An 11,895-nucleotide genomic window follows, 5' to 3' on the forward strand; every position below is an offset into this window, starting at 1 on the left:
TGTAGTCTTAGTTTCCATGATTATTAATTGAGATTAATTCAGCCATTCCTCTTCGATGCGTTGCTGTTGTTGAATCCAATTATGCTTTCATAGTTTATTTACATTTTACTTGCAGTCCTTTTTTATTTAAGGGAAAAGCAAACTAAAAAGAAAAAAAAAAAGACAAAGGCAAGAAACCATGTTGACTGATGGACGTGACGTGAATGTGGGCATCTTGCCTAAAAATGAAAGCTGGTACGCGCCGCTTAGAAGTACTGTGGCGAATGGGTGATTAATAAGTGATTTTTGAACTGAGAAATTAAAAACGAGGAATTACATGAAAATTTTTGGGCGTCCTACGACTGAGAAGAACCTGTATACAATAGAAATTTTAAAATTTATAACTTCAACTTGTATAACTGAGAGGCTTTTATTTTATGTTAATTTTCTTATGAGATTCTTAATTATTATTTGTCTTACGAAAAAAACATTATTTTGCCTTTTAGTTTACAATTAAACCGTTGAGATTCTTAACTTTCTACCTAAGGATTCAAATTAATAAACATATATTAAATAATATTGAAATATACAATTAGTTTTAAAGATTAAGTTTTATTATCAAATTTTAGTAATTTACTACATTTAAAAAAAAAAAAGAAATGTCATTTAATTCTAAATATTTATTATAAGTTCTTTTCTTTTTGCCAACTTATGATAAATTCTTAAAATTGAAAAATATTTCTTAGTTTTTAAATATCTTTTAAAATTTTTATTTTTATTTTTATTTTTATTTTTATTAAATTCGAGACATCAAATATGTTTTTATATGGAAAAATATGACAAGGCGTTGGCCAGAAAAAATATGACAAGGAATGGGAACAATGGAACACCGATTCCATCAAAATGACAATCTATGAAATCCATTTTCAACCAATCAAATTCAAGAAAATCCCCCACGTGTCATCCCACAATAGTGCAACATCTCGACGATAACATGTATGAGCCGAAGATACACATACACATGCGCGTTCACACCCCCTTTCTCCAGTCTCTGTCTCCGCCATGGCTCCCGCCGGAGCCACCGCTCTTCACTCTTCCCTCTGCAGCTTCTCTTCTCACAAACCGTTGTCTCCAAATTCCCTGCAACCAAACACCCAGTTGGGTCCCAAACCCAAAAGCCTCCTCCAAAAGCACCCACTCTATGCTCCAACACACACCAGACTCTCCCTTGAATTCAAAGAAAAAATTCTCTGCCTTGAAATAATGGGTGTTGATTCCGGCAAGGCACTTTCAGTAAACCCTGATCTCAGAACTGCAACCATGGAATCCATCCATTCCATCATCTCCTTCCTTCATTCCAAAGGCATCCAACAGAATGACTTACCCAAGATTCTGGGTATGTGCCCTAAGATTCTCACCTCCAGCATCAAATCTGAGCTTAGCCCAGTTTTTGATTTCCTCTCTCTGGACCTTAAAGTCCCAGATCATAGCTTTAGGAAGGTCATTAACAAATGCCCAAGGTTGCTCACTTCAAGTGTCAAAGACCAGCTCAAGCCAGCTTTGTTCTACCTTCAGAGGCTAGGGTTCAAGAATATGTCAGCCCTGGCTTATCAAGATTCTGTCTTGTTGGTTTCTAATGTAGAAAGGACTCTCATTCCTAAACTGAAGTTTCTGGAGAATCTGGGGTTTTCAAAGGAAGAAACAAAAGATATGGTGTTGAGATGCCCAGCATTGTTGACCTTTAGTATTGACAATAATTTCCAGCCCAAATTTGAGTATTTTGCTGAGGTAATGGGCAGAAAGTTGGAGGAGCTGAAGGAATTTCCTCAGTATTTTGCTTTTAGCTTGGAAAACAGGATAAAGCCTAGGCATATGGAAGTTGTGCAAAGTGGCATCAATATGCCTTTGTCTTTGATGCTTAAGAGTACTGATGATGAATTTAGGGAGCTCATAAAGCAGAAAACTGGATGACAATGGTGAGAGCTGATGTATTATTACTAAAGATAGTTTGGTCTTTAATCATTAGAGGTTGGGTAAGTGCATATGAAAAGTGAGGTCGGTGTCAATGAAAATTGTGTTAATATGTTTATATATGTCTTCCTCGGTGGTTTGATTTACTTGTCTTTGGTAATCTGTGTCTTCTTAAAGAATTTCTTGCTTCATATATTATGTTCTATAATTGTAAATGTATATGAATGCTTGCTGTCCACATGATATTGAGACTCTCAATCAATGTCTCCTCAATTTGTGTCAAATTTTTGCCAGCCCTTATTTTGCACTTGTGGACTATCAGCTAATGATCCATTTGTAGTTCGAAGAAAATTTCCTGAGAATTTTTAGACATGAACGGTCACCCAAAGGGATTGTGAATTCTTCATTACATGAACCACATGTTGTTTGTGATCCTAAGCATTGATCTTAAACTTTGACCATTTGACTACACATAGGCACTTTTATATTATACTCTATTTCTATTTACGAGTTATTCTGTACAATCTATTAACCAATTAAAGTTATTTGTGAAAAGAGGGCAATTTTGAGATAATCAATTAACATTAACTAATATTTTAAATTTACATGAATTAGTTAAAGGTAGAAATAGATAAAATACAAGTTGTACTCTATTCAGTGCCTGTTTGGAGTCATGTTTAAGTGGCTTTTAAGTAGTTTTTGGCTTTTAATATGTTTGAGTGTGTTTGGAAGAGCTTAAAAAATTAAAAGCTTATGTCAAAATCATATGCTTAAGCCAAAAGCTAAAAATTACAGCTTATAGAGTTGGAAAAGTGGAGAGAAAAAGATAAAATGTGGGTCCTATTTTTTTCACTTAAACAAATTTCTTTTTACTCAATCATAATCTAAACAACTTTTTACTAATTTCATTTTTATAAATTTTTTTAAATTACAATCCAAATACAATTCGCCTTATTCAATTTAACTTTTACCGAATCTTACTTTTTTAAAAATTAGATTAAAAATAAGCTATTTTTTCTACCCCTAATCCAAACAGACTCAAAATTGGTCTTATGAAGTTGTGCTTTGGTAATCATGTGCATTGTTTATTAGCTTCTCTTTCGTTCAACAATAGGTTTAAGAGAGTAACTGGGAGATTTTGTTGTGATCAAGCTAAGTGCCATAGCAACATGACATCAGACGATGATCAATATTGAATATAAAATATAAAATTTATATCAATTTATATTGTACATAAATTGTGAATAATACAATTCATGTTTTAGATTTCTATGCGACGCATTAATCCATTCAGTAATTCATAAAATCATCACACAACAGTTAAAAGCCTTTATTATGTTAAAAGAGAATGATATTTTTGTTGTTGTTAGTTTTTACTCCTTGATCAGAATAGTCCGGAGATTAATTGACATGATCACATTGTTGTTTACTTTAAGGAAACCCTATACGAAATGCATTAGGATGCTAAGGCTGTATTTGAATCCATGGATTACGTAATTAGTTGTTTCAGTCAAAACCGCATTTTGTAGGGGAGCTAGACCATGGTTCCAAATAAGCTCTAAAACACAGAATCATGCTTATCTACATATAGAATAACCAGCAGTGAAAAAAAAAGGGTAAAAATAGAACATGCTTTCAGAAAATTCAAATCTAAATGAAACATGTTTAAAAAGTCCAAAGAAAAAAAATTAAGGATACAAGTAAATAAATTAATAATTCCTTGTTTCCATGTCATGATATACAAGTCAAACACTAAGAGTGAAAAAGCAATCAAATGCCTTCTTAACTACTTTCAAAATATTACTTACAAGAGCCTCAAACAACTTATGATACAATCATAACCAAACAAAACAGTAGATCAACCTGTCAACTATTTGTACAAAGGAGCTTCTATCTTCATTTTTTTTTATGTGTATTTTCTGCGCGTAACAAACACTTCAATCATAAAATGTTTCTTTCTCATATACGTGTACGACTTGATATTCTCAGGAACTAAGAGTCATCCTCTAGTTAAAAAGAAACATCTTCAGAAACGAATGCAGCCCATGCATCCTGCAATGAACAAACAAGACACAAACTCACTCATAAGCGATTGAATCAGAAACTTGATGGCACGACTTAGTGATTTGTAGCAAGATATTAAGTCAACAGAAGTCTCTATTTGATCCTCTAAGAATAAGTATAACTATGAATTTGATACTGTCTTCTTTGAGCACCTGGAATTCTGAAAATATGGTTTCATCCCAATTTTACTCCTCTCAAGGTAAAAAGATGCTAGACAAACCTCCAAAGATCAGATATGCTATGTAGTTGGAACAAAATTTTACCCTCAGGAACTAAAAGGATACAAATATTGTATGGAGGATTAAATTGATAAAGAATAATGATGTCAACTTTAAATGACACAAATTTACATACCTGAAGAATGGAGAAAGCCTTCTCTGCTATATACTTGTGTTTCTGGGTTGCTCCTCGCTGCTGAAGTTTGTCCGGGTGGAGACATAATCTTGCTTTTTGATAAGCCTTCTTCACCTGTGAGCTTTCTATCAGGTTCATGAGAGGAATAGCGCACCAGCCGCTCTCGGGCCATAGAATCTAGAAATGAAAACAAAAAACCACGTCAATAATCTATGATCTGCATGCCTTCAAGCCTCCAAATGCGAGAATAAATTCATGGAAAAAAAATTATACACAGTTCTTTTTGGGTTTGTTGTTAAGCTCTTCCACATGACTACGAGATGCAGGGAAACTTTTTTGAATGAACGAGTCATTTACTAAAAATGACCAATTGTCGTCCTTTTATTCAAGAACTTAGCAGCATATCCTAAAAAATGGCACCCTTGTAACCTTAAATTACGTGACGTGTAACTAGTTGAATGTGAAAGACAAGAAGAAATTAGCGTAAAAGGAAGTCTTACGTAATGTAATGTTGAAAGAAGTAGCCGGATGTCAGTTTCCTTGCCTGATGACCACGATCTTATATCTCCGTCCAACTTCTCTGTTTCCACCTGTGGCTTCTGTTATAATAGCAGAACAATCAATCCAAAATCTTTATACTCAGGAAAAAGGAAAATAGTTTACGGAATAGGTGGAATATCCATAAACAAATGATTCGCTCGGCCATGGATGGAAGTTTCTTCAACTTCCTGATATGAAACACGTTATTTGCGTTATAATGTGCACTCATCCTCTTTAATAGAATGCCTTATAGAACAATCCAAAAGGCATGATCTAAAGCAGGGCAAATTAAATATCTTGTTCAAGAATTTGTTAATGACTACACTATCAGGGTTCTAGTTTATGAGCGAAGATCCTTTTTCAAGACCTTGTTTATCATTGCATCTTAGCAAGTTTTTTATCTGTAATATGATGTTCATTTACGTGCTTAATACGCTAAATTACCTTCAGGGATTGAATTGTTGCAGTTGCTTCATCATGGTAATCACTTGCATCAGGTTGATCCCCTTTTGTTCCAGCGCCTCGCTCATCACCATTATTTCTCATGTTTGAATCTTCATCAGAACTTCGCGTTTGGAACTTCTCTTTGGCCCATGCAATTGCTTCATCAATGGCTGTAGATCCACTATCTTCCTCTTTCAGGCTAGGGTTTACCTCTATGACATAAGAGCTCATAACTTCATCATCATCATCATCATCGAAATCCTGTTCTATAATTTGTTCCGGATGCACGTGATGCTGAACTGCAGATTTTGCCAGCTCAGATTCTTGACAAAGTGAAGAGACAGCAGAAAATGGTGAATTTAGCTCCCAGTCATCAACGGATACTTTGATAGTCTGATATGAATTGGTTTCAAGGCTAATGGTTTCTGGGGATGAGACTCTCTTTGAGAATCCTAAATGGGAGCTTCTGAAGTTGTCCTTGTACTCATGATCCTGATATTGAACTTCAAATAGTTGACTGTTACTTGGAAAAATTGGCCTCCCTTCTTTATTCAAGTGTTCCTCAGGCATCGTGGTGAATGAGTTCCATCTACATGGGACATTAATAGGCCTGTAAAAATCAGTAAGAAGCAGTCTCAGGACCAAATTCCTGACTTGCATCAAACAGCTAAATGTTTGACTTAAATGATTTGCTAATGCACAATACTCAAATTCCATGCAGTTTCTTTGGTGTTCTGAAAATTTTTTTACTCAGTAATACATTATCTAGTCTTTTAAAGAAGTTCCCTACAAGCTGCATGCAAGTTTTCTCCATTGCTAATGCTAATTCATCAAGTGATTTGTTGGCAAAAGCTGCTAAATCCCATTTGGAATAGTTTATCAATAGCTTTTCAATCGTGATTTACGAAATATAAGAAGTAAGAGGAATTTTATCTCAATTTATGTAAAATGTGTTTATAAGCAGTTACTTTTATCTTGTTAAGTTAAATTGCCTGCATATCTGTTGCCTAGGCTCTAAAATCTATTTTACCAGTTTATTTAACATTAGATAATAACAAAAAGTTATTTTTTCCATATAAAATCTCCAGCTTCACAGTTAGCTCTAGTTTTAGCTAGCTGCTCTAATGAATGTCTAAACTTCTTAGGGTTCAAATGGAGATTTTAGCCTTTAAGATTGCTTAATGGAAAAATTCCTCCTTGCTGGTTAGTGGTTTCCCGAAGTGCTTACTGATGGTATTTCTGCAGATATACCAATGGATAAAGGGCATAAATGTCAATTAACGAGTAACAGAATGATCAGAGTGCCAGAGTGGTTTGTTTGTTGCAGTACAGGACCAGTACCAGTACCTGAGCTTCGAAGCAAAGACGGACAATGCCACGTCATCGCCGATCGCTGGCCGGGCTGGGCTTAGCTCCTCCGAACTCAGTACCGAGGATGAGTTCGACTTTGCCTTTGAGTGCGATCCTGATCTTTCTCTCGATTTCCGGTCATCGTCCGACCCGAAGATATCGCTGTAAAATCCCTCGTTCTTCGTCGGGATCCTGAAGACCGGCAGGTTTCTTCCACCTTTACTCGCCGGAGAAAGGAATTCCGGCGGACGGAAAATCTCCTCGTAGAATGAACTGGACCTCGGGAATTTGTGTGCCAGGAGGCTTCTCGGTGGACCTCCAAAGACGTCAGCGAAGTCTTCCGGGTCTAAGTTTTCCGATTCGCATCCGCTGCCACCGCCGGAGAAGATGGATCGCCTAGAACGGGAAGACGACCTATCCTCCATGGACCGCCGTCGAGGGAGACCCGGCATTAACCCCATGCGCATCCTCCATGACTCATCCATTTGCAGCAACTCTCCTCCGTCCAACTCCGGTGACCAACCGGCTATTCAGTGGAGCAACACAGAGTAAAGCTTCTGCTTACTTTATGGTTTATGTATACATAGAGAGAGAGAGAGGGTTGAAAATCATGAAACAAAGGAAAAAAAATTATTTAGGCAAAGAGATTCGTGAAAAAGCCATTGATTGACTTTTACTCCTTTCCTCATCCACCATCAAAGCACGCAAATTTCAATCAACAAATATATTTGGATTTGAAAAGTAGGATCGAAGCAACATTATTAAATACCAAAAAAAATCAAAATTATAGTTTATTAATCAATTTGAATGTATGTGAAATGGAAGAAGTGGCGAGATTTTAGAATTATGAATTAGTATTGGGGTGTTAGTGAGAATTGAGAGGAAAATAGGAAGTGGGATTGATGCAATGAGTTGTGCTTACCTGGAAAGAAGGTAAAGGATAGAAAGAAAGTGGGAAGGAACAGAATGATGAAGGTATGTTTTCTTTTGCCAGCTTTTGATTTTCTTTTTGGGGGTGGGGCAGGTGTTCCTGTTCTCTGTCTTCTCTTTTGCTTGTCCTCATGCTCTCCCTCTGAAAACCCATCATTCTGTACTCTGTTCACAACGCCCTGTTCATCCAATGACGCAAATTCACATTTGTTTTTAACAATAGCAATTACCTTTAGATTGTGACATGTGTAATCTCATTTTCAACATGTTTTACTCAACTCAGAGGATTTTAAAACCCATTAACCCTGGCTAAAAATTTAACAAGTTCTCGACTTTGTCCTTATGAAAGGTACAAGGGAAAAGTAGTGACAAGTAAAATTGAAGACATGCCTTGTAATTAGAATAGAAAAACTTCGTCGCTCTTTGTCTTGTAAATGAGACTAGTAGGGTACACTCCAAAGTTTTTTCCTTTCAATACATAACCTTCATTTGCCACTAATGGAAAGGGAAAGAGTTAGACCATTTAACACAAACTCTTCAATTTGAGTATTTCTCTTTCTTTTTAAATACGGTTGATATCATAAATGTATCATAACTTGGTATGGGAGTGTCTTAACAAAATGGGAGTCTCCAATAATTGCTTCTAAATGGGGGGGAAAAGCATGGAGGTGAGAGAATGAAGGATGAAAATAAAAAAGTGAAAAAGAGGAAGGAGAGGGTGAGGGAAAGGATGATGGATACCCAAAAAGGGGACAATGCATGCATTCAATTGATTTGGGATCACAATTCTATGCTTATGCCTTACTCTCTCTCTCTCTCTCTCTCTCTCTAAATGTTTTGGTTAGAGAGCATAATCAATCACTTTGTTCTGTTGAGATTATCAATATCATCAATAACCAGAGAGGCATATCCTCTTTGCTTTATTTTCTTCCTCTTTCTTTTTTGTGTTTGTGAGTATCCTGTTAGGCTGTTCTCAATAATTTGATTTGTTAGAACAGAGTTCCATAAACTTGTGGCACACAGAAGCACCAATCCCATCATTGTTCAAAACATACTATCTGTTTTACCAAATATTGAAACAATTTTCAAAACCCAAAAAAAAAAAACGAAGAAGAAGAAGAAGCATCCTATTTGTTGGCCTGCAAAAGTTAGTTTAGGTCCCTCTCATGTTGATTGAATCCTTCTACTTTTGAAAAACTCAACTAGGTGCTTCAATTTTGAAATATTTTCTACTCACCCTCGTGTTAATAATACTCAAGATTATTTGGATTTTCTCCTTATCCTTTCTTTCCTTTTGTTCTCCTCATCTCATTTTTTTTTTGGATTAAAAATTGAACAATTAAGATTTTGATTACATTCATTCCTTTATTTTAATAATAATCTACGGTTAATCTATAGTTGTGAACTGCTCAAATTTTAGCTATTTAATTTTTAATCCAAAAGTAAGAATAGAACGAAGAGAAGGAAATGAAAGAAATGATTGAAAAGAAGATTTAAATCACATAGTAATAACAATAACTTACTAAAGTGACAAGTGTATGCAAATTGATGGAGTGTAATACTTCCTCCACTTTAAGATACCAATTTTGGGTTAGACACACAAATTAAGAAAGCTAATAAATAGCCTTAATTTTGACAAAATATAATGTTATTTTGCTAAAATATCTGCATCTAGAACAATTCTTCGTCATTAATAAACACTTGCCACTCTGGTCCTTAAATCACATACTCTCTTAATATAATGTGTTTCAAATTGATAAAAATTACATTTTTTTTGGCCTCATGATTGAAAAACTATCTCCTCTCTCTTCTCAATTTAAAACTTTTCTCATCATAGTAACAAAAAATAACAGTGAAAAATTATCATTAATTATCGAATTTACTTCTTATATTTTGAACCAAAAATTTTTTAAATGACTTCTTATACTACATCTGGTCCTAATTATAAAAGCTAGTTGACTAATTTGAAGAAATTAAGGAAATAAGTTCATTTAGTTATTTGTAATAAATATGTGCTGTCTTTTCTAAAATATCCTTGCTAATCAAGTGTATTAGTTAGAACTATCATTATTAGAAGAACTATCTCAGAAAAAAATGAATAAATATAAAAAATAAAGTAGATTGGGATTTTATATTTATGATCAAAATAAAAGTCAAACAAGATCTTATATTCAGGAACGGAGTTAGTATTTTGGAGTGAAAAGAATACTGAAAAAATATTAAATTGATAAATTTTTCATATTTACCTTTATTAGAGTTTTTTCTTCCACTACATTTACAAAATCATTCTCCTATCTTTTACATCTTTCTCTCTTTCCAACAAAAATTCAACAAAAATAAAATTAAAAAGCAATTATTGAATACCCAACAAGTAACTTATATTTAAAATCGAAAATTTTTTGACCTATAATAATAAAAAGTGATATGATTTATTGAAGGGTGAATTTTTTTTTTTTGGCCAATACGAAGGGTAAAATTTTCAACGTAATAATTAATGCTTCACCTAAGAATTGACGTAAACATTAAAAAAGAAAGTTATCAGTGGGAAAGATTTAGTGAATGCTACAATATTACATATGATATTCAGTAATTATTAGTACTTGAACTTTAAAATCGTACTATTCCTCTTGCTCTCTCTTGCTCATCAAATCGAAATAATGAATACTGAAAACTGGTCCAAGGAAATGAAGTGAAAAATAATCAAACTGATCAATATATATATATATATATAGAGCTAGGCCTAGGCGACATTATATATTTTCAAGATTAAGCATATAAGTAATGAAGCTTAACGAACCAATTAATCCTATTAATTTCAGGACTTGCAATCTTGGGGTGGTCCAAAATCATGATAGAAAAAATTACCCGAATTGTCAACTATTGAATGTGTCTAATTAAAGGCTCCATCATTTTAAGATAGGGATAATGACAGTTGCGGACCATGAAACAATTTTAAATACAATTAGGGACCTTAAAAATTTGGAAATGACAGGTAAAATTTTTTACTATAAAATTCGCTAGTGGGAGTTAGAAATTCCAATCATGTGAATCTTAATTTTTTTTTCAAAAAAATTGGCATAATAGGATAGGATTAGACTGCTGATTTAATGGTTTCATTGAAGGTCCTAAACCTCCTACAAGGTTGTAAATTCAATTGCACTGAATATATACTTGTATTTCCTCCGATTTCATATAAGAGCACTTAAAAAAAATGTGTTTTATCCTTTTTATAAATATTCAGTTAACTTCTATTCTTAACTCTGATAAATTAGTTAAAATAATTTATATTGTTGACTGAAAAAAATATTAAAAGTTATTTAAATTTTTTGACAAAATTAATAGGAAAAATTGCAAAAAAAGACCTTAAAACTACAAAAACACAGATAAGGACCCTTGATAACTTCATTTTGGGTTTTGAAAACTTCGTAACATATTATTATTGTCAAAACCCAAAGTGAAGTTGTCAAGGATTTCTATCTGTGTTTTTACAGTTTCAGGATTTTTTTTGCAATTTTTCCAAATTAATATCTTTAATAGTTTTCATTGATACGTGTGGTTAAAATAATTTATATTTGAAATAAGAAAAAAGAGCATGTAATTATTTATGAGGTAAAAAGGTGAATTTTATTTCCCCAAACTTGGTTTTAACTAGTAAATCTGAGAGTGAAAGTTGAAGATTCATGATGTGTAGTTTATAAATTTTTTTAACAAAATTTAAGGTGTGCCTTTATATTTAAAATTGATCCATGGCGAAGTGGCTTCACCTTCAGATAATGATCATCAAGACATTAACGCTAACGCAACACAGAGGGGCCGAGTCAAATCATTGCTCGGGTCCTGTTCATTGGCGCCACATTCTTCAACTCCACGTTACTCACACACTATCCTATAAGCTATAAGTCCCTAACATATCTATTTGGTTGTGTTTGGTAGAAAGCATTAAAAATAAGAGATTAGGATTCAGATTGTAATTGAAAAAATTTATTAAATGAATATTTAATATAAGAGATTGTTTGTTATATGAGATTAGTCAAACATATATATGTAGGATTAGAGAATACCGGGAAGTGATATTCCCTAATCCTATCTCTATGAGTTTGCCTAATCACATATAATGAGCAATTACTTATGCTAAATACTATTTTAATGATTTTTTTCAATTACAATTTTAATGTCAATCTCTTATTTTCAATGCTTCGTACTAAACGGGATCTTAGTCACCGTTTGAGCTTGTTGATTCCATATATAGGGGGTGTTTGGCAA

The 11,895-nt window shown here is 33.7% G+C and overlaps 2 protein-coding genes across 3 annotated transcripts; one reads left to right on the forward strand and one right to left on the reverse strand.

Moving 5' to 3' along the window:
• The first annotated feature begins 1,005 nt into the window (after window positions 1-1,005).
• Window positions 1,006-2,234, forward strand: LOC114754018 (transcription termination factor MTEF1, chloroplastic-like). Its single transcript, XM_028942743.1, has one exon. It carries the CDS (start codon window positions 1,042-1,044, stop codon window positions 1,948-1,950), a length of 909 nt encoding a protein of 302 aa, XP_028798576.1. The 5' UTR covers window positions 1,006-1,041; the 3' UTR covers window positions 1,951-2,234.
• A 1,397-nt stretch (window positions 2,235-3,631) lies between these two features.
• LOC114754016 (uncharacterized) lies at window positions 3,632-7,692 on the reverse strand. 2 transcript variants are annotated; one of them, XM_028942740.1, is made up of 6 exons: window positions 7,625-7,678; window positions 6,700-7,228; window positions 5,353-5,962; window positions 4,869-4,967; window positions 4,369-4,545; window positions 3,632-4,002 (listed from the first exon to the last, which is right to left on the reverse strand). In XM_028942740.1, the coding sequence occupies exons 2-6, from the start codon at window positions 7,185-7,187 to the stop codon at window positions 3,961-3,963; spliced, it is 1,416 nt and encodes a 471-aa protein (XP_028798573.1). In that variant the 5' UTR covers window positions 7,188-7,228; window positions 7,625-7,678; the 3' UTR covers window positions 3,632-3,960. The 2 variants fall into 2 exon arrangements, with proteins under 2 accessions (XP_028798573.1, XP_028798574.1); XM_028942741.1 differs by having other exon boundaries at window positions 5,353-5,941; window positions 6,700-7,692.
• Window positions 7,693-11,895: the final 4,203 nt, after the last annotated feature.

This window comes from Neltuma alba, unplaced genomic scaffold, assembly GCF_004799145.2.
Source record: "Neltuma alba isolate B1F8T4 unplaced genomic scaffold, ASM479914v2 tig00008405_pilon, whole genome shotgun sequence".
NCBI lineage: Eukaryota > Viridiplantae > Streptophyta > Magnoliopsida > Fabales > Fabaceae > Neltuma > Neltuma alba.